This window comes from Mustela erminea, chromosome 20 (genome assembly GCF_009829155.1).
Source record: "Mustela erminea isolate mMusErm1 chromosome 20, mMusErm1.Pri, whole genome shotgun sequence".
NCBI classification, from domain to species: domain Eukaryota; kingdom Metazoa; phylum Chordata; class Mammalia; order Carnivora; family Mustelidae; genus Mustela; species Mustela erminea.
In genome coordinates, this window is record NC_045633.1 from 24,875,921 (window position 1) to 24,901,652 (window position 25,732).

At 59.4% G+C, this 25,732-nt stretch overlaps 1 protein-coding gene across 3 annotated transcripts in view; it reads right to left on the bottom strand.

Moving 5' to 3' along the window:
- Positions 1 to 1,445: 1,445 nt before the first annotated feature.
- PRKAR1B (protein kinase cAMP-dependent type I regulatory subunit beta) overlaps positions 1,446 to 25,732 on the bottom strand; it is a 66,937-nt gene continuing 42,650 nt past the window's right edge. For all 3 annotated transcript variants that reach the window (XM_032328093.1, XM_032328091.1, XM_032328092.1), the window contains exons 8-11: positions 22,094 to 22,154; positions 16,917 to 17,038; positions 3,017 to 3,098; positions 1,446 to 2,688 (exon numbers count right to left, since the gene is read on the bottom strand). In XM_032328093.1, coding sequence (XP_032183984.1) covers positions 2,516 to 2,688; positions 3,017 to 3,098; positions 16,917 to 17,038; positions 22,094 to 22,154 — 438 coding nt within the window. In that variant the 3' untranslated portion in view covers positions 1,446 to 2,515. The remainder of the gene's footprint in view (positions 2,689 to 3,016; positions 3,099 to 16,916; positions 17,039 to 22,093; positions 22,155 to 25,732) is intronic.

Consider the following 25,732-nt stretch of genomic DNA (forward strand, 5'->3'; position numbering starts at 1 on the left):
CTGCCCCTGCTGTGAGGTCCTGTGGCTGCCCGTTTTGAGCATCTGGGACCACACGACCTGGACAGCTGGAGGCCAGTTGGCCCCATGGCCCCGAGTTCATGGGCAGAGCCTAGAAACCTCAGGTGGCCAGCACTTGTGGTCCTTCAGGAAGCTCCTGGGGGTGGTGGGATAGAAGAGCAGGCCAGCCGGCTCAGCATGGGGGTCCAGGAGAGCCTCCCAGGAAAGACCACGTGGTTTAGCGTGATGGACCACCGCCTGGTGAGCCCTCCTGAGTACGCCCCTCAGAACCTCACCTCTGGCCAGAACTCGGGTGGACTGGGTCCCACTACAACTTCCCCCAGCCTCATGGCTCAGAGCTGAGAGCCACACCCCTCGCCCATGTCCTCTGTGAGTGGAGATCCTTCTCCTAGCCTAGGGATAACTTCGGGGAGGGTGCACGCAGGGTTCTCCCCATCCTGGACCCACTAGCTGCTGCCCAGCCCAGCAGCAGTGATTTTCTTTAGGTCATTCCTCATTCTGGAGTTCCTGCATGGCCAGACCAGGGCAGAATGACCTGCATGGGGGCTGGCATCCCTGCTCCTGGCTTGGCAGTGGCTTTCCCAAGGAGCCTGGCCCCCGTCCAGCCATGAGAAAAGGCACTTGGCTGGTGGCCGCCCGGCTCCTATGGGCCCTTCCCAGCCCCACAGCAAGGCCGGCAGTCCCAAACGGTGGGGCTGCGTGTGAGTCCCTGTTTGACTCCAGGGTTGAAGCCTGCCTGCTGGCCTGGGAGAGGCTGGGGGAAGCTAGCAGCATGGGGTTAGGCTCTGCCCAGAACTGCGGCTTCCAAAGTCTGGATATGAGGACTGAGTCGGGGGGCTCCCCGTCATCACCCCCGATCCCTGGCTTAGAAACTCCGGCCCATCCAAAGTAGGTGGGCAAGGGGCCTGTGTCCTTGCCCACAGTGCCCTACACCCAAGGCACCATAGTGAGTTCTTGATAACAGGATGGAGGGCAGGGACACCCACACTGACAGAAGAGACAGCCCCACTCTCATACAGGTGGATGGATAAATATGACGTGGTCCACACAGTGGGTGTCAATCAGCCATTAAAAGGAACCGGACCCCCCTGCCCCATGGGGACGAGCCCTGAGGACACCGGCCAGACACAGAAAGGCACACACGGGGACCCCATGCACACGAGGACCGGGAGTCGTCAGACTCACAGACACAGAGAACAGACAGTGGGGCCGGGGCTGGGGGAGCGGGCAGGGATCTGTGTGTCATGGGGACAGGTCTCCATGTGTGGGAATGGAACATTCTGGAGTTGGACTGGGGAGACAGTGCCCCTGAACTGGACGCTGAGAAATGGTTAAAGTGGTCAGTTTTAGGTCACGTGTATTTTACCACAATAGAAAAACAAAAAGAAAACGCTCCTCTGTAAAGGATTTCAGACCAAGAGATCGAGTCGGGAGGGGAGAGTTCATTGCACATTTAATATGACATGCAGCATTCAGAACATCGCGACGAGTTGGGTGGGCTCACACGTCACAGAAACTCCGCGGGCAGGGGCAGGGCTGGCGGGGGCCCCCCGGACGTGCACAGGAGAGCAAAACCAGGGGAACTGCGCCATGTGGTTCTTGGCTCCGGGAGGCTCTGCACCGCCCCCAGGCCTCTCTCACTCACAGGGTACCTGGACAGAAAACACATCTGGGGGGAGCTGAATGGATCTGGCCTTGGGACTGTGGGGCCTGGGGCTGTTTGCTCCTCTTCCTGCTATAGGAGGGTGAAGCTTCGTTTGCACATGTCTCCTGGGCAAGGGCAGAGTCCAGTGGGGCATTGCCGGGCATCTCAGAAGGGGCCCCTGGCTCTCACGTTATCTAGCACGTGTCTATAAGACCTCTCCCCTCTCTCGGAAGGTCGCCAAGAAGCTGTCTTACAAACAAGCTGCAGAGCAGACATCATCCTGACCCCCTGTCCCCAGGAGAGCAGTGCTCCTCAAATGGTGGGGCGTCCCCAGCTCCTCATGTGCCAGGCCACCCCAGGGGCACCGCCCAGGGGAGATGAGGGCACGTGCCACTCGACCATGTCCTCCTCTAAGGGTTCCTGTGAGCCTGGGTCACCAGAGGCTCTCATGCCTGGGGCCTTCTGTCCCTCACTGACTTCCCCGGAAGCTGGGGGTCCCTCCAAGACACTCCCCAAAGGTCACCGCACCACCCTCAGGACTGGAGCCCTGATCACATGACCTTCAGCCCACCCAAGCCAGCCTGGACTCTCATTGGGCCCTTTGGCCACCCGGGGGCAGGCTGGTCAGAGAAGACACACAGGGAGGGACGTGGGGAGAGGCCGCTGGCATCTCCTCAGCCCAGGGGTCTCTGGGGACCTTTTTTTGAAGTGCACAGGGTGACTGTTTTTTTCCAAACAAAAGCCTGGAGGGAGGGGTGGCCCCACAAAGCCAGGGTACCCACCCCCCTCTGCGGCCCGTGGACACAGACGAGCTCGCCAGCGCACAGAAGCTGGGCAGCGGGGCTGCGGGGCTCAGACGGTGAGGGAGATGAAGCTGTTGTAGCGCTGGATGTTCCTCTTGAGGATCTCGGAGCAGGGGCCCAGCACGCGCTCAAAGCGGGGCCGGTCCAACTTGACACACTTGAGGGGCCCTCGGGCCACCACAGTGGCCGCCCGGGGCCGGTTCAGCAGCAACGCAATCTCCCCTGGGGAGCGAGAAGGTGGTCAGGGACCCGGCCCCCAGGGCTGCCCGCACTGCTCAGTTCCACTGGATTCCAGCAAGCTCCTCCCGGGAGCACCGACACGCAGTTTCCCATCCATCTGCCGCGACCCCGACCCCGCAGGGGCTTGGGGGGCTAGGGGTTCAAGGTCATGCCCTCCCAGGGGCAGCTGCGTCCAGAACACATCCATCGAGGGCACCCCAGCCTGCTCCCTGCATACCCCCCATGGCTCTCCACCTCAGCGCCCTTCCAGGGACCCCCCCCCCACCACCATGAGACTCACACTCTGTGAGTGCGGGGACTCCAGACTCACCGAAGTAGTCGGAAGGCCCCAGGCGCCCCACCTCCACGTACTCCTCGTTGGGGGACCGGCGCTGGAGGACGGAGGCCGTGCCCTGCAGACGCCAAGGGGATACGTGAGGATCAGTGGTTGGAGTGGGCATGGGCGGGGGCGGGGAGGATGGCCTGAAGTCACCCGGGGGGGGGGGGCGGTGGTGATCACACCCAGCAGGAGGTCATAGGTTGGGGTATCACACACAGCGGGGGGGAGGTGCACAGGTAGGGGGTCACAGCCACCAAAGTTGGGGTCACACCCAGCTGGGGGGGTCACATGTAAAGAAGTCAGAGGTGAGGAAGTCACAAGCAGGGTCCACAGGTGAGAGGTCACCCAGCAAGGGGACATGACCAAATCTCCCTCCTGCCAGCTTCCATCCATGTGTTCCCCCTTCTAAGGTGAATTCAGGGTTCTCCTCCTTGGAAACAGAAGGGTGTGGGGTTGGAACCATGCTGGGGTCTGGCCAAGGGCATGAGGCTGCCAAAGGCCATGCAGTGGGGAGGATCTTGAAGCTGACCTTGGGTTAGCTCTCAAGGACGTGGCACTCCTGCAGGATGGGTGTGGCCTTGGGTCCCGCTCTGAGCAGCGTGGCTCCCTCCTGACCCCCAAACAGGGGTGTCTGCAGACGCTGCCAGCTCAATAACTAATGCAGGCCTGGATGGCCAGCACGAGGCAGTCGAAGTCTCCCGCTCGGTGGGCTGGCAGCCTCACACCGGGGCAGGGACGTGTGGAAGCTCTGGCGCTGGGCGGCTCTGACCTCAGGACCCCCTCGCCTGCCAAGCCCTTGGGCTGGGCCCTGTTTCGGGGAACTGAACACCAGCCTCATCCACGCTGCCTTGTTGTACACCTGCCAGCAGACTGGCCCCACTGTGGAGACTGAAAGGGAAGCTTTAAAAACGGCCCAGAGCACCCAGACAGGGCTCAACACCGACCCTGCAAAGGGATGTCAACGAACACGGAGTGTCCCTCCTGCAGCCTCCTCACCGGGAGGGGTCACCTGCTTCTTCAGGGTGGCCAAGGGGACTGGCCCAGGAGGACGCGGGCCCCTGCGCCCCCCACTACCCTCTGCCACTACGGTGTGCCCACAGCTCTACAGCCCAGCTCCCCAGTGCCCTTGCCGCACGAACAAACGTGATCTTTCTCCAAGGTAGGCTCAGTTCTCCAGCTCACCGTCTCTGGCCTCACTGTGTATGGGTTAATGAGTAACTCCTGCCTCTCTACGGTCTGGAGGGAAACGCGACAGTCAAAAGACCCTGCCAGTGCAGCCAAGCCTAGAATCTCCAAGCACCTATCGGCAACCCCTCCGGCTGGATTCCCCATGCCGGGACCACTCAGCTCGTGCGTGTCTAGGGTGTTTATGAAGCTAGTTGATGGATGGCGCCAGACGTCTGAACAGCCGGGCGACGCCGCCACCCCCCAGGAGCTGTGGCTGGCGGGGGGCCTGGAGAACATGGGCTCCCTCCCCGAGCCCTGGGAAGGAATGAAGTCCTGGGACCCTTGCCCACACTGTGGGTGACGGCTGAGGGTGACATGTGGCTCTGATGTCACCAGCCTTGGTCCTCCTGCAGTGGGACGTGGGGCAGGTCACCTGAACCCCACATGTGGTTGCTGTGCCCGGGGCCACCAGGACAGGCATTATTTGTCTCGATACCCCACTGTGCCGACCTAATTCTTTTTCACACTGACGTCCTTTAACTTGTGATGCACGTAATCTACATGCCTTTCATTCCCGTTTTAGACAACTTTCCACTTTACAATCGGATCGTTTTCTTCTTCCAAAACTGCAGGCATGGACCTGAAGGCTTCTGGTTTGCAGAATTACTCAGGGACACTCCAGGCCTACAGCTTCCTTCAGAGGCTTTGAAGCCCCCAATGTTAGCAAACCCAAGCAGAGGCGCTGGGGGCTACTGTCAGGCCTCAGAACCACAAGACGTGACAAGGCCTGGGAGCTGGCTGATTCAGCCGCCCAAACGTGGGCCAGGGACCTGGGCTTATTCCCACCTCCTGCTCTGGTGACCTCGGTCCCTCCTGGTGGCACAGCCGCTGCCACTGTTGTGGGAGTCACCCAATGTCTTCCCCTGCCATCAGCAGGCAGAGAACCCACTTCTTCCTCCTACAGCTCTCCTATCAGCAGGAAACCTTCTAGAAGCTTCTAGCAACCTCTCCTCATGCTGCATTGACCCAACGAGGTCAGACGCTCACGGAGCTGCTGAAGAAATGGTGGGCACCAATGGGGAGGGGTTGGGGATCCTGGCTGGGTTCACAGAAGGAGCAAGGATGGGCTCGGTGGGGGGCAGCTCAGGTCGGCCACATGGACATTCACCTGAGCCCACCAACCCCCATGCGACGGGTCCTACATCCTTTCTGGTGGTGCACAAAGACGAGGCAGGCTGTGACCTCCAACACGGGGGAGCACACGCACCCTATCTGCGGGCCCTCGGAGGACGTGTGTGCTCCTGCACGCGGGTGTCCCTGTCTCAGCCAGATGGCCACGAGGCTTCGCGAAAAGAAAGTGCCCACAGGGAGAGCCCTCGGCAAACACAGGGTAGGGAATAGCCCTGTCGGTTGTGAGCCGAAGCCCCAGGCCTCCTTCATGGGGATCGTGACCACGTGACCCTGTTCTCACAGACAGACTCTGTTTGCGTGGCTGTGACACCAGTCCCCAGCCACGTGGGAGGGCCACGTGGAACAGCTTCCTGGCCCAGGACACATGCTCAACAGAAGATGCCGATCTGTTCTGGGGCCCCGACCCAGCAGCACCGACTCCCCGAGCCCAACACCATCCCCCAGCGCCCTGGCAGGACTGTGGAGGACCACTGTCTCCCCAGCACAGGTTGACCCTAAAGGGTGCAGACCTCCACCCAGCAGAGAGCCGTTCCCACGGCACCACACGCCCCGGGTCCTGGAAATAACCCTCCAGTCCGAGCTGTGCTTCCCAGCCCGCTGTGAGGGCAGCAGAGACACCCTCGTGGGACCGTGAGCTGGAACGTTCTGGGCTGGAAAAACGTGCTTGCCAAAACTCCGGATCCTATTCCCCAAATTTCTCACTCAGTGATTCTAACCCTGGTCTGAAAATAAACCAGGTCACACGGAACGCGGCCTGGGAGGACGCAGGGCAAAGAGAGCACCAGCGCCCAGGGGCGGGGACCGTAAATGGCCCGTTTCCTTCAGCATCTGTTTGAGGTTGGGTTTTTTTTTTTTTTTTAAGATTTTATTTATTTATTTGACAGAGAGAGATCACAAGTAGGCAGAGAGGCAGGCCGAGAGAGAGAGGAGGAAGCAGGCTCCCCACGGAGCAGAGAGCCTGATGTACGGACCTGAGCTGAAGGCAGAGGCTTTAACCCACTGAGCCACCCAGGAGCCCCATCTGTTTGAGTTTTAAACGTCTCCTATGAAAGCAAAACCCTAACCATCACTTTGGTTTCCTACAACAGGCAGGCAGGGACGACTTCTATGAGATAGACCCAGCAGAGGTGGCGGCAGTGACCGTGAGGGCCTGGCAGGAAGCCTGAGGCTTTGGGCCAAGAGGCCCCCTGACCGGTCCTGCAGGGGGACGGGCCCTCGGGGACACACCCGGGCTCCGGACCCGTGCTGTGTGTGCAGCAGGCGTCGTTGCTACACCCTCTTTATTCGTTCTCCCTGGTGTGTCTTCCCGCGCCCCTATCCACCTCCCCCTCCGCCTCTTGGAGCCCCAGCCTGGTGGGATGCTAGATGTGGCCAAGTCTAGTGGGAGCTGGGGGCTGGGGGCAGACGCCCCAATGCCTGCTGGCCCTCGACGGCCCCCCGTCCAGGCTCAGGAAGGATGGCGTCCTTCAGACCCCACATGTACCCCTGAGTGACTGAGCACCAGCTCTGAGGCTCCTCCTGCATTGGCCGTGTGGGCAATGTTGGGTTTCTAACGGAGTAATCGTCCCGGCAGACGTTAGCGTGTCCCGGTGTCGGGCCCAGCGAGGGTGTCATCTATCCATTCTGGGGAGCTGGACCCTTATCGCTGCCCAAGCACAAGTCCTCTCGGCAGTGTGGCCAAAACACTCGGCAGATGGCATCACACGCACGCGGCTAACCATGCAGGGCGCACACTGGCCTGCACTCCTACTGGTGTCCAGTGAATTCTCCGTGAGGCCGGGGCCAGGCCAAGGGAGGATGGCACAGGCACATGGGCCCCAGGGCCGGGGCTCCAAGAAGCGGGTGGGGAATGCCAGAGTGGGGGGCACCACAGGCCCTGCGTAGGGAGGGTTCTTTCTCTAAACCGGGAATGGTCTCATCCCCTCTGAAGCCAGGCAGCACCCGTGACAAGCTCAGGAAAGTGTCTGGCGACCCACGCTCTGGTGGGCAGGGGCAATGTCTGGGAGACAAGCAGGTGGCCCCACCACACGTGTCCTTGAGCGGAAGGACAGAGGGGTGTGTGGGTCACACAGCACGGCTCCATCCCTCCAGGCTCTGCTCCCCATGCCCAGTTCTTCCCTGCCACGCAAGCACCCACGGCTTCTGCAGGCTGAGGCTGGAGATAAGCAGGAGCTTGCCAACTCAGTGGTGTCCCAGCAAGACCTCTGGGTGGCCTGGGTGAGGTTGGGCTTGGGGGAGCCGATGGCTTCCAGTGACTCAACCCTTAGACCCAAAGGAGGGTAGGGTGACAGTGGGCACAACTGGGCTGGCAGCCACACCCTGTGCTCCCAGGACACGGCTGCCTCAGCCTGCAGACCTGGGCCCAAGGCCCCCCAGCCCAGCCCAAGGACACGCACAGCACCCCCTCCTTTGAGAGAGGCTAACACATGTAGGACAGGTCAGGAAGGTCCGAGCGTGGCCCCAGCCAGAGCAGCTGAGAGAGAAGGTGAATTAAAAGGTTTCTCTCCTGCTTGACCACTGCTCCCCGTGGGAAGTTCTAGTGGGACCAGAAGGACGATGAGGCCACAGGTGGTGGGTTTTGGGGGCCTGGAGTCACAGGGCAGACCTGGGCCAGTCCTGGCACCAAGAAGCCATGACTTCTACCCTGGCTGTCTGGGGAGCTGTGAGCTTAGTCCCTGCTTCTCCTGGCCTCAGTTTCCCCCCAGGCCCTGGCCAGGATCCATGGAAGCATGGGTGTGAGCATCACTGGGAGGCTCCTGGTGTTCTCTGCACTGAGAGGGCAACAGTCACTACCTCAAGGACTCGTAGGATCATTGGGACACAGAGTGAGCTCAGGAAGCATTGGCAGACTCTGTCAGGACCAGCACCGGAGGCAGACGGAGCACAGAGCTGGTTGGACAGACTCCTGTGGTCCACGAGAGAATGTCAGCCTACCTTCTAAAGGAAGGAACAACCCCTGCCCCCACAGGGACGAGCCCCAAGGACACTAGCCAGACACAAAAGGACACTCATGGAGACCCCCCACACACACACACGAGGACCCAGAGTTGTCAGAAAACAGATGGTGGGGCTGGGGGAGTGGGTGGAGGTCCGTGCATCATAGGGACAGGGTCTCCATGGCGGGATGGAATGTTCTGGAGCTGGATGGGGGAGGGAATGGTGACCCTGAACTGGACGCTGAGAAGTAGCCACGATGGCAAGTCATATACTGTGTGCGTTTTACCACAATTCAGAGAAATGGAGATCATTTCAAGGAGGGCCCGGCCCTGGGAATTCCCACTGGCCCTGTGCCTAGACTTGGGCTCTCCTGTTCCTGCATGTTGGGGTCATGCTCTGGGCACCCCACATGGCCCCCCGTCCACATCCATGCTCTGTCTCAAGCGGCTCACGGGCAGGGGGCCTCATGCTTATTACTAAGCTGCCCACGCTGCAGACAAGCACTCGGCTGTCACTCCAGAGGGACACACTGGGGACACTCATCTTTTGGCCCACTCCTGGCATCCCACCTTCTGGAGGTGGGGCCTGCAAGCCCTGAGTCCCTGGGGGACCCTGGCTCCAAGGTGAGGGACTTGACACCCCAAAACCTAACTTGTCCCGAACGGCACATCTGTAAGGTTTTAACTGTCTTCGTGGCAGTGGTGTGCATGCTTCTCGGCCCTCCTCTTGCGGGGCCAGGGACCCAGCGGGACCATGCAGGATCCTGTGGCCAGCATGCACATGGCCCGCGGCCCCCTCTGGGAGCACCTACAGGCCTGTTGGCACATGCATGGGCAACAGACAAGATCTGGAATCACAGGCCCCGGGATGTCTCCGGCCTTTGTTGGGGGGGGCGCTCTCCATCTGGGGAAACACTCCCCAGACTCCTCGCATTTTGTATGCCAACAGCAAACCCAGGAGGAACCCGTCAAGGGGCAGGCGCTTGTCAGGAACACCCACAAGCAGCTGTGGGCAGAGGCGGGGAAATTACGCCTTCCTAAAGACTCTTCCGTGTCACTGGCCTTATTCCAGCAAATGACACTGTCATCACACGATTTTTCAATTTTGGGGTTTTCTTAGAAAAGGCTCTCATCTGAGGTCCAGCCTCGGCCACCAGCAAGGTGACTTGTACAGCCTAGAGTCTTCATCCACAGACAATCCGGGGGCAGCCAGCACCAAGGCCCCGGGTCACAGGAACGTGCACTGAGTCCACCCTCCAGCCCATGTGCCAAGGTCATTCCGGAGCCCAGAGAGCCTGGCCTTCCCAGGTCCTACCTGATGGGTCAGCAGGATGTGTGGCTGTGCCCGGTCAGGAGGCCATTGGGCAACCAGGTGGAGACTCGTCAGAGCCCAGGAGCCCCTCAGGTCCCTGAAACCCTCTCAGGGGCCATCAGAGCCTCCCTGGATGGAGCCCCTTCTGGGGTCAGAATGGCCCAGGCAGTCACCCCAGAGGGACATCCAGGTGCGGAGTGGGTGCCGGCATGGGCCCGTCAGATGCAGCCATCATGCTCCCTGGCATTTACCCGAAGGGCCCAGATGAAGACTTAGGTCCACAGAAAATTCACGCAGGGATGTCTACACACTTCATCACAACCAGCAAGATGACCCCGAGCAGGTGAGCAGCTCCCATGCTCCGTGCAGACCACGGGCCACAAATCTGCACACTGATTACAGAGACCGACCCAAATGTCACACCGTGGGACCCCAAGGGCCAGGCGCTCTGGGGAAGCAGAGCTGTGCACACAGGAGGGGAAGGCCTGCCGCCGGGGCTTCGGGGCAGAGGGACAGACGGTGCAGGGGGACTTTCAGGGCCATGAACACTGGGGGACACCCTGGGGTGACACCGGTCATCACTGTCCAGACCCACAAAATGCACACACACCCAGAGGGACCCTGGTGCCAACTGTGGTCTCTGGGTGACAACAACACGTCCGCATGGGGCTGATTGTGAAAGATACCCCGTCTGGGGGACACGGATCATGGGGCAGCCTTTTGGGGGAGCAGGGAATATGGGAAATCTCAGCTCCTTCCACTCAATTCTGCTGTGAACCTCAAACTGCCCTAAAAAATGAAGTCTTACAAGTCAGGGAGTAAGAACTCTGAAAACTCTGTTGTCTCTCCTTCCGGGGACTGGGGCTAGCAGGCCAGCAAACACCTGTGACCTCAGGCCACCCCCACCAAGCCTGGGCGCTAAGAGAGGGCGCCAACCCAGGCCCCAGGAGCTCTGGAAACAGGCTTCCTCTAGTTTGGCCCAGAAGGAAAGCTGTGACCTTTGTGCTAGAGAAGTCTGGGCCAGTCGACCATCCTTCACCAATGACCTGCAGCCTCGGCCTGGACACACACCCTTTGTCCATCTCCGTCTGGACCTCCAGCCCCCAGCCCCAACCTGCACACCTCACCATCCCAGTCGGTGGGGGTGTCCCTGCTACCGCCAGGCCTCCTACCACCGCAGGTTACTGTGCCACTTCCAGTGACCCTGCTTTGGCCTGGGACCCAAGGCAAGTCTGTGCCAAGTCCATGGGGCAATTTCGCTCCTCCCCAAATAAATACCTAGCTGGTAGCAGCTGCCACCCACTCCCCAGCCAGCGCACAGTGAGGGCACAGCACGGCGGAGTCACAGACAACCCCAAGCAAAGAAGAACACACCCAGCAGGGCGTGGGGCGACCCCCTTCCTGCTCCCCAAGATCCTGGTGAATCTGCATGCCCACCAGAGGGGTCCACATGTCTGAGCGGCGAGCAGGGCGAGGCACTGGCCAGAAGGCGGCTTGGGGAGCAATGGTAGTCCCATCACTTCAGCACGGTGGACATTCACAAAATTAATTTGCTAAGAGGGCAGATAAGCCAAATCTGGAGTTTCCATGGTAACGCCTCCCTGGTGGCCAGCTGGTACAGGACAGAGCGTGAAGCTCTCTGTTGGAATTTTATGGGAACCAGCTGCCCTCATCGTCCCCCCCAACCCCATGACCCAGCCCCGGTCTTGGCGGGGTCCTCGTGGGCATGCCAAGTGGGGCCACGTGGCCCAGCGCCGAGCCCCATCCACATCCTTGTCCATTTTCCTGGGGCACGGAAACCAGGAGGCAGGTCTTGGCGCAGACACTCTGTTCTCTCTCTGCCCGACGCCCCCTCCTTGCAGAGGCCCCGGTCGGCCTCACCCCAGGGGCTGCTGCAGGTCCCCGTCCTGGGAAGGCCCAGTCCCTGCTCTGTGTCCATTGCCAGGTTTATAGGGCAAGGGTCTCACTCAACTGCTGGAACGTTTCCCTAGAGCTCTGGGGATCCAGTGTCGAGGAGATTCAGACACAGCCGGTGTTTGCAGGGCTGCGAGACAGGAAGACCGCCTCTCCCAGGGGGGCCTGCCCCGCAGAGACAACACCCCACCCCGGGCTCAGCTGAGCCCGGGGGTCCTGAAGCCCCACTCAGCCTTCCACACTGGGCTCCCACCCGCCGGCAAGTGTTCATGACTAAGTGTCTGTGGGGGCCACTGTCCACACCTGTGCAGGAAAGGGGGGTCTCTGCCAGGCTCAGCCACACCTGGGGGATCCGCACCGCGGGGAGGACACATACAAGGAAGCAAACTCAAGGACCTTCTGCCAAACAGAGCAGACACTCAGCCGGGTAATGGCGTGAGGAGACAAGGGGCCTGGTGCCCCTTGTTGCTCTGATGAAACTAGGATGGGCAGCACCAAGCCAACCAGTCCGCCGAAGCCCCATCCTGGGTCCTGTAGCCCCATTCCTCACAGCAAGTACGTCAGCAGGCACCCAGTGCCCAGACCTGGGCCTCAGGGCCCTACACACCCACCTATGCAAAGACCAGACTGTTCTGGAAAAGCCAAGAAGCAGGGGCATCAGAAAGGGGTTCTGCAGAGAAACCCCCAGTGGGATGTGTGTGTGGATAGAGGTTCACCTTACGGAATTCGCTTGCATGACAGCAGGGACCACAAGTTCAAAATCTGGATGGCCAGCGGCTGGCAGGGAGTGTCTCTTCTTGGGGGGCCTCTGTCTTCTTTCTCTCAAGGAAAACCTTCAACTGATCAGATGAGGCCCATCCACACCATGGAAGACCCGCCCCTTCATCCAACATCAGCTGATGTCACTGTTAATCCCATCTGAACCTCCGCAAAAACATCTAGAGTGGCGTTGAGCAAACCTCTGACATCTGGGGACCATGGCTTGGCCAAACCCCCGTAAAACTCTCACAGAAGGGACCGGCAAGGCCTAGGCCCCTTTCCTGCTATCTCTGTGGGGCAGGGGGTCACACTGCGAGGAACTGGTGGTTAGTGCGTTATAACATGCATGTGTGCCATTAGCAGAAGGAAAAGAGGACAATTCAAACCAGAGAGATCACGCACCTGGATGCTTCCTGCCAAGTCTCCCAGAAGAACACGGGCCGTCCTCACTGCATGTCCCATGTGTGTGGCGTGGGGTGTCTCTGCTCCCATGGAAACATCAGCCACGCCCAGCGGGGTCTCCAAAACTATCTAACCAAGGGCACAGCGTCCAGAGCGAAAGTGCTTGCTCTACAAACCCACAACCAGCACTACCTTCTCCTGCTTTCTTCTAGAACGTTCTTGGTCGACTCCTGGGCATCTAAACCAGGGACACCCAGGCAGCCTCCCAAGGCTGTGGTGACACCCCCAGGGGACAAGTGACCTCCAGCCCCACCTGCAACTCCCCTGGGAGCTCACGGGGCACGAGGCGGGGAGCAGGGCTGGTGGGCCTGACCTGTGTGCCTGGCAGGTGTGGCCACGGGTCTGCTTCTGGCCACAGAGCAAACCACAGGGAGCCTCTGATGCCTGCAAACCCCGGGGTCCCGTGTGACCTATCCGACCTGGCTGATCACAGGAAAAGGGAAAAAATCCAAGTTGCCAAGGAGACGACTTCAAATACATTTCTGGGAGCATCGGGTTACGTTCCAGAGCCACACACCTGCATTGGTGTGCGTGAGCTCCCACGCCCATCCACGGGGAGGACGCAGTCCTTGGACGGAGCCGGGGCAGCCCCCGTCACCCCACCGCTCCCCTGGCTGCGTACCGTCCCCTTGCTTGCTCCCTGAGCACCCTCAGAGCTGGCTGCCGACGCCGCTGGGGGATGACCAGCAGGGACACCTGCAGAGCAGGCGCGACCCCGGGAAGGACCTCCCCAGCATGCCCTGCAGCCAGTGGAGGGAGAAGAAACACACGTGTGGACACAAGGAATGGCACTCGGTGTTCTCCGTGCCGTTGACGAGACCGAGGCATGCTGCGACCCTCTGCTGCGCCCACCCACACGTATCCACGCACACCCACGCACCCACGCAATGCATCCACGCACATGCACGCACACACACACGTACCCATGCACACACATGCACACGTACGCACACGCACACACACGTACCCACGTACATGCACACGTACCCACGAACACACCCGCACACGTACCCAAGTACACCTATACACGCAGCGGACACCCAGAAGGACACGCAGAAGCAAGGAGCAAGACCCAGCCAGCAAGGTGCGCGGCTGACACTGGCGGGCAGTGCAGCCTTGGCTGTGTCCCCCCAGGAAGCATCGCTGAGCCCTGACCAGACCTCCCTGGCGGGGAGCAGACACTCACATAACACATCCTGGGCCCGGAAATCACCCGCTCACGTCATCAGGAGGAAGACACTGGGTAACGACTCCCTTCCCTGGCGTCCTGCGAGGGCACTTCGCCATTCGGTGCCTCTCACACGAGCTTCACGCCGTGGTCTTGGACCAGGTTGGGCGGCTGCCTCCGTCCAGAGCAAACAATGGACAATTGTCGGGGCCGATGTGTGTGACTCCCATGGATCGGAGACCACAGCACTGAGGCCACCAATGTCAAAGCCTGCAGGGCCTGCCGAGTAGGCTAGAGGGCCGGGTGGGGACTGAGGCTAATGGGGCCCTTTGCCACCCCCAGGGGCCCACACTTCAGGTCTGCTGGTCTCAGCTAGATAGGGATGCAGGTCCAAGGTGGTCGGGTACCATACTTTTAAAGGGCAGAGATCCAGATTGTTATGGGAAATATCTTGATTTTTAAATACTGACAATTAATTCAAATGTTTTTTTTAAAAACCCCACTGTACAGGCCAATACAAACGCATCTCTAGGCCAAATCAGCCCTGTGAGCACAAGCTTCTTATTAATGTAGTTAGACCTAGAGCAGGAAAGGATTTGTGCTTTTCTGCTGGTGTCATGCCCTCCCTGGCCCCAGTCGTCTGAGCGGCCCAGGGTGGCCCCACGCGGGGATCATCGTGGGGACAACTGAGGACGACAGGCAGCTCCGGGGCTCAATGACTTACAGGCACCATCTGTCCCCTCCCGCTGGGCCTGGGGCCTGGCCGGGCACCCTCCTCGGGGGTTTCCACTGATGCAGGCAGGGGGCAGCTGGGGCTGCTTGTGTGGAGACGCAGTGGCCTGGATGTCCAAGGGGGGCCGTCAAGTGGCCGCTGACTCGGAGCTCCGGGCCCCACTGATAAGCCGCGGCCTGAGGCATCTCAGAGCACAGCCACTGGCACCAGGAAGGACAGCCCCAAGGACAAGGGTCGGAGAGCCCCCCACAACCAGCCTGGGTACCCCACGCAAGGGCTGGCATGTCCCAGGCATCCAGCACGTTGCCAAGGCCCTCCCATGCATCAGACCCCACCTGCCCAGGAGGGCAGTGAGAACCTTGCAGTTGGTTACATTATAATGCAGATTCGGGGAACGGGGTGACCGGAGGGACCCTCTCCACCTCCATGTGAGAGACTCATTTCTTAACCGCAAAACGCCAGGCTCACACAGACCCAGACACGGTGTCACGTCTGAGGCCACAGGTGAGAGGTCAGATGGTCTGGGGCATGGGGCCGAGGGGCGGCACCCTCCCCCCACCCCGCCCCTCTGTCCAATGGTAGCCATGGCTGCTTTGGAAGCAGGATGAGATTTCTCGTCCTTTCAGAGGCCCCAGCTCCCTTCCTGGACGTGCAGGAGGACTCCACAGGATACAAACGGGGCCGCCCACCCAACCCTGCAGCAGAAGTCTTGGGAACGTCGCCTCTAGGAGCAAAGACGAGAGCCTGGCGGGCCTTCCGCCCCGATGACAGGCTCCGAGTCAGGGCGGACCACATTCAGCCCGCATCCTGCCCGGGGTTTTGTCATTCCTCCTTCCTTCCTTTTCCTTTTCAAGGAAATGTGAGGAGTGGGCCTCCCGCCCTCAGGACCTCGAGCCATGCCCCTGAGAGTGCTTCTGCACTGGGGATCCCTTTGGAGATGGTTACCCGGCTCTCAAGGAGCTCAGGCTGGAAGCAGCTTCCTTTGCTCGCACCCATGCACGTGGGGCCCACCCACCACCTGCAAGCGGGTTCTGTCCCAGCCCCAGAGCTGGGACGGGGTAGGGGAGGTGACCAGGCCCCTGTGAGCATGCTCGCCATACGACCCGGCACCACCCTGAGGCCTCATGTGTCCCTGCACACCCGCATCTCCCCTTCCGCTCTTCTCCTGCTAGGCTCTACGGCCTTCTGGAAATTTCCTGCCAGAGGGGGCAGACAAGCCATGGAGAGGAGGGACCCAAACATGGCCTCCTAGGAAGGGTTTTGCAGAAGCCCAGACTAGAGTCACACACACCAAATCTGTGTTGCATGTCCATGGGAATTTAGCCATGTCGCTCGTGCTTTACGGGCTGCGTGTCACCAAGCTCGGCTCCAAGCCTCACTGCCCACACCTGCAGCCCCGCGGACTCGCCTTCTCTTATTCTAACCTGAGGACATGGCTCACAGGCGCTGAGCTCTGTGTCCGAGACCCAGCAGGGATGGCCGACCGCCACGCTGGGCCCCCACGCTGCCACGCCAAGGGCTCCCCTTGTCCCGGCGGCAAAAGACACAGCTGAAGAATGTGCTTTAATGAGCGTGAACGTGAAATCCTTCCGCCCTCGAGCGCCACGGGAGGAGGAAGCCAGCCCAACAGACGGCAGCATTCCTCTGGGCCTGCGTCACCAGGGCTGCCCACACCGCACGGCGGGCCCCCCATTCATTCCGGGCATCGCTGGCTGGGGGCTCGCGCTGGGGGTCTCAGCCCCGCCCCGCCCCAGGGACAGGCGGCCACAGCAGCTGCTCGCCCCTGTCAGTGCCGCGGATTACAGCCCCAGAGCCAGCTGTCGTGGGGCCTCGTCAGAGAGACTCATGTGTGTCCAGGCTGAGAACCCAGAACCATTTAAAAAAAAAAAAAAAAAAAAGCAGCAAGCTTTTTAATGAGATCATTATAGACTTGCATGGAGTTTTAAGCAACTGCGTGTAAAGATTCTGCATGCCCTAAACGTACACATGTCCCCCAACAACACAGAACTCTAGGTCTCGGCATGGATTCATGTTCCCCACACCCACTGAGCCCACACGTGGGTTCAGTGCTGTGTGGCCTCCTCACCCGCCACCACACGTGTGGGCTTGGACCCAATGCCATTCTCTAAGAGACTTGAGGGCAAGAAGGAGTGTCAGTGCGGGCCTGAGGTGGTGAGGGGGGCAGAGGGCGCACGTGGGAGCGGTGAGGGGACGCCACGTCCCCTGCAACCCGAGCTGGCGGCACTCACCTCTGTGATGATGAAGAAGTCATCCCCAGGCTCCCCCTGGACCACGATCTTCTCTCCGTCCTCAAACTGCACGGGCTCCAGGGCGTCTGCCACAGTCAGGCGCTCCCATTTCTCCAGGGACTCTAGAGCAGGACAAGGAGACCGTCACCACGGCGTGCGCCCTTGCTCTGCCCCCTCGCTCTTCCCCAGGAAGCGCCGCGGGCCGGCCTCCGCTGGGACAGCAGTGAGTGAGATGGGGTGCCCACATCCCTGCTGGGAGGGCCGGGGAGTTCCACCGTGAGCTGTGCGGGAGGTACCGGGCTAGCGCTCCGTCCTCAGGGGGACAGGGTCTTGGAGCGGGCGCCTTGCGGTTTAGTCAGGCGGCGGGTGCGGGAAGTGGGGCCTGGGAACCCAGAGGGAAAATACTCCAGACATAAGCTGCCTGTGTTCTGGCAAAAACACCATCACCGCTAAGCATGGGGCTACTACGCAGAGTAAAATATCTCAGAGCGGTTGGAGCGATTACCCGTCCAGAAGAAATACCATTCATCACGGTTCAACTGCAGGCGTACCCATGTTGCCGCACCGGGCACATCCCCCCTCCCATTATTTTAGGTCAAAATGCTTAATTCCAATGCCACGCCCCTCTTTACAGCTCGCGGATTCTAGGTACCTTTCTGTCTCTCCCTGAGCCTTCCCACCCCGTCACCCTCCACCCCAGCCCTCGGGAAGGAAAAAGAGAAAAAACCCAATACGCTCCTTTGGAAGAAAACGATTCCCTGATTAACTATTTCTTTTTTGGCAGAAAAACCCTCCCTGGCCTGCACTTATCAGATGCTACTTAAGTAGGTCAGTGGCTAAAAATACAAAGCAAAGCATTTATTTTAGAACTGGGTTAGGAGCGGGATTTCTCCGCTGTGAGACGTCTGCCAGTACCGCGAATTGTAAAGGACCAGCTCCCGCCAGCCGCCGGCACAGGCGGGAAGTCAGGGGAGGTCTGCGCAGCCGGGGCTGTTCAGGGACCCAAAGCTGGCGGCATGTTTCTGTGCTCACCGGGACACCGGCACGCCAGCCAGCCTGAGGGCCACAAAACTGCGAGTGAGGCCACCAGGGGGGAGTCCGCTCCCGTTGTCCCATGAGCAGTTTCCTCCGTTCCATCTAAAACGGGTGACACCCTGAGGTCTGAAAGTCAGGACGTGCGGTGCTGTGTCCCCCAACGGCCGGAGATCAGAAGACGCTGGCCTGGCTTTTCCACGGTACCCAGTCTCTGAGGCAACGGAGGACGCACAAGCCCTGTGGGTGTTTTCACGGCACTTGGGGTCCCGAGTCTTAGGGTTCCAGGGCTGACCGGCTGCCTTTCTGACCGCCCCCTTTCTGAGCGAGATCTCAACTCTGCACCTGGCGTCCTGCCGGCAGCTGCGACCCATGATCATGCCAGGCCCCAGGCACGGAACCCCAGGGTGTCCTCCAGGCTCCTGTGTCCCCCCAAGCCTACCAGGTTCCACAACCATCACAGGTGGAGCCCAATGTCCATGTGCCAGAACCTCTAGGTCCCAAAGCATCACAGTCCCCTTCACGCTCCTTCCTGATGAGGGAGGGACGCGGGCTGAGGGCAGGCCGGTGCAGAGCAAGGCCTCCCAATGCTGGCTGCAGGCGTCTCTCCGGAGGATTCTCTGCAGCCAGGATGACCGAGGGGTAAAGGGATTATTCTCCTTCGGGTGAGAATAATCAGGCCGCACCACCCAACGGCCACGGAGGACTTGCTGGCAATCGATGGGAACAGAGCTTGTGGACGGGGTAAGCAGAGCACATGAGAGCATCTGGCAGCTGAGAAAAGGAGGTGGAAGGGGACCGTGGGCCCCGGGGTCCTGGGTTCAGGGCTGTCTCATGGGGCTACAGTACCCTTCACGCAGCCCCTATGAAACCATGGGGACCAGCTCGTGCAGCAGCCAATTTTTGTTCCTCCAAGTACGACACCAACCACAAAGCCCAGCGTGCCTTCATAGGACACGTCCAGACCAAGCACCTGCAGGGACAGACTCACAGGCACAGGGCTTCCTTGGGACGGGTGACGAGAAGGTTCTGGAACCATGGAGTGGTGATGGGCGCAGATGCCCTCAAGTTAGAAACAGCAGACACGGTGCCTGCCATGGGATGCATTTTTACCACCAGAGGAAGAGAAGAAGCAGAACCTTCTCTCAGCATCTCACAGGGTCTCTATGAGGACATGAGATCAACCCGCTGCAGGTGCCCTCCCTGCCGGGCCTGTTTTGGGTTGAATTACTCATACTCACTACAAAGAACTCAAGAAATATAGCAAAGGGTAAAGAATGTGGAAAAGTGCCAAGGGCCGCCCAGAAATGACGTGGCGACAATGTGCAGCGTGGCCTTGTCTCCAGGCCCAGACCCAGACAGAAGGATGGACAGAAAGACAAGCAGAAACACTCCCCAAGACAGGACCCGCCGGCTGTGTCGTCTTGTTCAATGTTAACTCTTAAACTCTCTATCTATCATGCTTGAGTTCAACACAAGAAAAAGAAACAAGAAGAACAGAGTATTTTTTTTTCAATGTAAGATATATTCTTTGTTAAAAGATTCCTCTAAGAAAGATGATAGAAAAAAAAAAGTTCCCAGGTTGAACTGTATAGAATGCCCACCTTTTAGGTCCAAAGGGGTAGAAAACGGGCCACTCTGGGGGCTCGCCTTGACAGTGGGCCCACCTGGCCTCCCTACAGGTTTTGGGCTGGGCTCCCTGATGCGGCCCATGAAGGCGTGAATGCACTGCAGGCCCCTCACTTCAACCAGGGTCTTCTGAAACCTGCCTCGGGGGCAGGGGCGCTGGCCCTCCATGGGGCCCTCAGGCCTGGCTGGGCACCTGTGCTCTGCCCCCCTACCCCTGTCTCTAGGCAGCCCGTCCTTCCCCAGCCCCTGGGTTCCGGGGCAAGTCCTCATGAGGGTCCTGCCCCACCATGGCTCTGCAGCTGCCTCACACCGTCGCAGCACATCACCGGCTCTACGCTCAATCTTGTCCACCTGTCTTCATTTGGAGAGAAAATTTCATCAAAACAGGCGTGAATACGTCATCACCACCAGCCCATGTCTCTCCTGAGTAAAATCCTGTGACTGTTTTGTCATAATGGCTTCAGATCTACTTGTTAAGGCTTCTGACTTGTTAAATCTTTTATTACTGAAGCACAGTCGACCTTCGTGTCTGTTCCTTAGAGACGTGTCCCACACCACGGATGAAACCGCAGGCCCTCGGACCTCACGCTCAGACGGACTCCGCTCCCTGATGCGTGGCCAGGACTCTGCACCCTTGCGAGGAACACCCGAAGGCAATGCCACCGGGCTGGGGGCTCGCTGCACGGGCTCTGCTCCTGTGGCCGTGGCCGACCTCCGAGGCTCTGGCTGGGACGCGTCTCCCAGCTCTTCCCTCCACGCTGGCTCCCTGCATCCGTGTTCTGTTTCTGTGGACACGATCTCTTCCTAACTGGGTCCTGCTCTGTCTGCCGCTGGCTCCGAGCTTTTCTCTGCAGTTCTGGCTCCGGGGCTGGTCTTTGCAGTGGCCGCGGCCTTTCCCTCCCGCTGTCCACGTTTGCCACGAGCTGGAGTGGGGGCTTTGTCCTGTCCTTTCCTCTGATCCTGTGCTGGAAAAGCTAGCAGCAAGACCTCTTCTCGTCTCTGTGGTCTGGACAGCAGCAACCAGGCAGAGCCCAAGCCCAGCGGGGAGCCGGGGCTGCTCCAGGGCTGAGGGCCAGCCCGGGGTCCCCACCGGCTCACACCACGAAGGTAGGGGAATGGTCGTGGGACGGGGACCGCCGCCCCAATCCTGTGCCCTCATCCCTGAGCGTCAGCCCTTTGCTGCTTTCCCTTCCTCAGTCCATCACATTCTTGGGAAAGAAGGATACTCTTCATTCGGCATCTTTACCCCCAGCCTGGCCTGGGGTTGCTGCTGGACGGCGGTCTCCAGCGGTTCCCGGAGGCTCAGCGCTCAGCAGCCCCTCACCTTCCCGAGCACCGCTGCTCCCATGGACCAGAGCCACCTCGTCCAAAGTGTGAGTCGCCAGCTGCATGTCACAGGCTGGACACAGGTAAGGAATATCAGCTTCGTGGCTGAAAGTTCCCCAGACAGGGCTGGTGTGCATCAGCCCATGACCGTCACACACGCTGTGGCAACTTCAAAACACTTAAACCCTCTTGTTGGTGAAATGTTGTTGACACTCCTGAAAATCAACAGAAATGGAGCCATCGCGCTTATCAGACCCCAGGACAAGGAAGGGCAGAGATGCAGCAGGAGAAACCACATTGAGGAAAATACCAGAACAGGTCGGGGGATGAAGCTCAACATAGCGGGCCACATTTACTAAAACACGAGATGGGACTGCGGCTGAGAACTGACGGACACAGAGAAAGGGCTGGAGGTGACGCTGGTGGCAGAGGGACAAACAAGAGGAGAGCACGGGAGGAGACCACAGACACTTGAGGGAAGGATAACAGTGCCCTAGGGGACTAAGTGACAGAGCTCTTGGTGCATGTGTGCATGTGCATGTGCATGTGCATGTACATGTGTGAGCGTGCCTGTGTATGCATGTATGTGTGCAAGCGTGTGAGTGTGCCTGTGTGTGAGAGCGTGCACGTGTGCAATCATATCTGTGTGTGCATGTGCGTTTGTGTGTGAACACGTGAATGTGCCTGTGTGTGTGTGAGTGCACTGTGTGGTCATACCTGTGTGCATGTGTGTATGTGTGCGAGCATGCGAGCGTGCCTGTGTATGCGTGTGAACGTGCCTGCATTCAGTCATACCTCTGTGTGCGTGTGTGTATGTGTGCGAGCATGTGAGTGTGCCTGTGTGTGTTTGTGTGTGTGTGCATGCAGGCGGTCACACCTGTGTGTGCATGCATGTATGTGTGCGGTCATACCTGTGTGCACAAGCTTGTGAGCGTGCCTGTGTGTGGCCATACCTGTGTGCATGTGAGTATGTGTGCAAGCATATGAGTGTGCCTGTGTGTGTGTGTGAGCGATCATGCCTTGTGTGGGTGCATCCGTGTGCGTGTCCCACACTTGCACATCACCAAGGGCGCTGAACCTGCCAGGCATGCAGGGAACGTGGAAATGGCTGGGGCCGGCAGGCAGGACTCAGACGAGACGGAGGAGGCCGCACGGCACAGAGCATCGTAACAGGGGCCGGGGCCACTGACCCAGGATGGAGACCTTGCTGAGAAATTCCTCATACATCTTGCGCTTTCTCAGTGTGCTGCCCTGTTTGGAAGAAATGAGAAGACAGAGAAGGTGGCTCTTCGTGCCTGAATCATTCTAGCATCTCCAAAGTTCCCCCAAATGACTCTCAACTCTTGAAAGGAAGCCCTTTGAGGATCCCACGTCTCGGAAGCCCCTCAAAGACCCCAGCCTGCACCTCCCCCCTCATCCAAGCAGCTGCACTCCTCCCCCACCTGTCATCGGCCAGCTGCAGGGACCTCATCCAGCCTGGGCTGGTGACCGGCCCACATAACGAGCAGTTGGCCGACCAGAGTCCTGCGCTCGGCTTTCCATGGGCTGAGGGCACGTGTCCCCAAGATAGGATGGAGAGAGCACTGTCTGAGCAGGCTCACAGCACCCCACCCCTCCCCCGGACACACATGTCTGGGGAGATGCTGGGGCAGGCTACAGAACCACATGGTCATGCACTCTAGAGGGCGCAGCCAGCAACGGCGAGGTCTCTGAACCAGACACGCCTGACACTGGTCCCTGGGGAGAAAAGCCAACCAAACACTGGATGAATAAGACAAATCCAGCGAGAAGGGTCCCATTAGCCTTTATGTTAATTAGAAATTAGAATCCACTCCAAAAATTAGAATTTGAATGTGAAGGAGAAAAAGGCACCCTCTTCTTCAAGCATGCGTCCCAGTGAGCTGGTGGCCCAAGCAGACAAGGAGGAGGCCCAGCCTCCCAGCAGCCAGTGCCAGCCTGGCAGGAGAGAGCAATCTGGACTTCAACTCCTCACCCTGCTGCCCAGAGCATTTGCACAGTGTACACACTCTACAACTGGACATGGCAGCCCTGCCAATGAGCACTGGTAAGTACCACACATTCAGAAAACAGGGATGTGCAGCCCACCAGCAGCTGTATCCATCGACGGGAGCTGGAAGGTCACCTGCGATGTGAAAAGGATGGAGAGTCCAATGACCACAGACTAGACACCTGATGTGGCAAAAGGTGGGAGGAAGGATGGTAACAGCTTAAAAGAGCTCAGGCCAGGGCAGCGGGGGGGAGGGGGTCTTCCAGATACTAGGGCCTGCCCAACCTTGTGAGAAAAGAGGTAGGCTCAGAGGGGCAAGTGACCACCTAGATGGGACCACAGGAGAAGGAATGAACCCAGACTGGGCTCCACATGCCCCAAAGCTTGGTGATGGCGGTGATGGTGGTGATGTGTTTGGGGATGGTGATGATGGTGATGGCGATGGTGAGGATGATGGTGGTGATGATGGTGATGATGGTGGTGATGATGGGGATGATGGTGGTGATGATGGGGATGATGGTAATGAGGATGGTGAAGATGATGGTGAGGATGGTGATGATGGTGACGATGGTGAGGATGATGGTGGTAGCAGTGATGGTCCTTTCTGAGCACAGTGGAGGAGGGCTGACAGGAAGGATCAACACACTCCCATTCTAACTCCAGATCACCCATAATCCACCCTCTCCCCAACTTTTAGTGCAGTCTAATCCTCTCTGGGCCTCAGTTTTCCCATCAGGAGAAGGGACATCAGTGCCATGTTCTTTGTATCTTTGACCTAGACTTTGACCTGCCCACCTTCCTCCAGACTCCCCACTGCTGCTTGGCTGTGTCATCCCCACCTTGGTCCAGCAGGCTCCTTGTCTGCTTCCCACTGAGACACAGAGGAAGGGGGCTACCAGGCTCTGGGTGGACTCCCAGCATTCACACACCCAGCAGGAGACTCCCCTTGGACGCTCTGTGCCAAAGAGACTGGTGTGTGACTCCTGCTTCATGGGTATGGGGTGGCCTGAGGTTTTCATTTTTCAGGGAGTGGGGACCCCACACCTGACCCAGGATGGACGGGCAGGGAGGCCACAGGCAGTGCTTCCCGACCCCCACCTTGCTCCCGATGGGAACACAGAGCCCGGCCTGCTCAGTGGCCTCGCTGAGCAACATCCATCCTTCTACACCACACGGAGCTACAAAGGGAAGAGAAGGGATGTTCCAGGGAAGCTTCTGGCTCAGAAGCCCTGGGATCCCTATCACCTGAATGCACAGGGAGGAGCGCTCTCCCCAGAGACAATCCTGGCCAGTCCCCTTCCCCTTGCCCAGTCTCCCTCTTGGCAAGTCCCAGTTTGGTGCCAAGTGAATGCACGGTGGGTCCACTTTGCATGACGGATACGTCCAAATCCACCCAAACCCAGGACGGATGCAAACACGGGTGCTGTCCTGCGGGACACTCCCTTCTGGGTCTGCCAGCACTGTCATTTTCTTTGCCGAGACACAGACACTCTGCAGCCTCCCAGCACATTCATGGCTATTCTTAGACCACTGGGATCCAGAATTAAGACAGAGGAAGTGCCGGGTGCCACCATGGTTTGGGAACTTCCCTGAATACAAGGTTGCAGCCACAAAAATCCCACAGCCGAGAAGGACTCGGCACCGGAGACAGTGAGAATCAATGGCTTATGCAACACAGCGCCAGGTGCACGCAGGAGGGATCACGGGGTGGACAGACGGAGGCTGCTGGGCCCTTACCCAAACCTGCCCCTGCAGGTGGGAGGGAGGGGTGCAGGTGCCTCAGGGCGCCCCACCCACCCCGCTCTCAGCCTCTTCTGGAGAAGACAGGACTTAGCGGGTTGAAGATGAAGAGGAGCTCAGCTCTCTCTTGCTGTATCCATGGACCAAGAAGACCCCGTCACTGAGTGCGTGGATGATAGGGTCCTCATGCACACCAAATCTGATCGGTTGCCTGCAAGACCGCACTGAATTCTCCCGGGGTGGGGTAAAGGGACCAGGATGGGCAGGGGCGCCAATGTTCCCAAGAGAAGGAGCAGCCCGAGCACGACCCCATTTGCAGGCTCCTGCCTGACTGCACTCCGGGGCTGTTTTAAACCACTTGTGGACTGTCCCCAGACCTCCCCCAGAGCATTCCTGCATCACAGCCCCTCCCTGGAAGCTGCACTGTCCAGACGGGTCTCAGGGAGACAGTCAAGTCCCAGAGAGCATGTGGGGGAAGCCAAAGGTCTCTCAGCCCGGAGCTCGCCCCGGTCTCCTCCCTCTGGGCCTGTCAGCACCCTGCCTGAGGCCCAGGCTCTGTGGGACTTGGGTCTGAGCAGAAACCATCTGCAGGTGAGCCTAGGTGGCTGAGGAGTGAGGCTCCCCAAAGGCCAGGTGCTCAGCTCCAGTGGCCTCAGCCTGGCGATGGGGGAGGGATGGAGAACCTGGACCGAGCAGGGATGTCCATGGACCAGTGTGGCTGGCCCAGGGCCTTCTGGCTTCCTAGCTGCTCCCAGGGTAGGATGGTTTCCACCCTCTCCCAGGATAGCCCCCAATTGGCTACAGGAGCTCCTTTGCTCAAACCCCTGTTGGGCTCCCCTGACACACTCAGGTGTGAGCTGAGGGCTCTGTGCGAGCTGTACCCCACAACGGGACCCTTGCATCCCCATCCACGGGGGTCTGCCTGCTGCTCCACGAGAATCCAAGCTCATGCCACAGGGCCTTTGCCCAGACACTCTTCTCCTGGACATGTTGTTTCCTTGCTCAGAGGCCTCTGCTCCAACCCCACCTTACCCCAGGAGGGGTTCTTTTGGGCCTTTCTATAAAACAGCAGCCTCTCCCC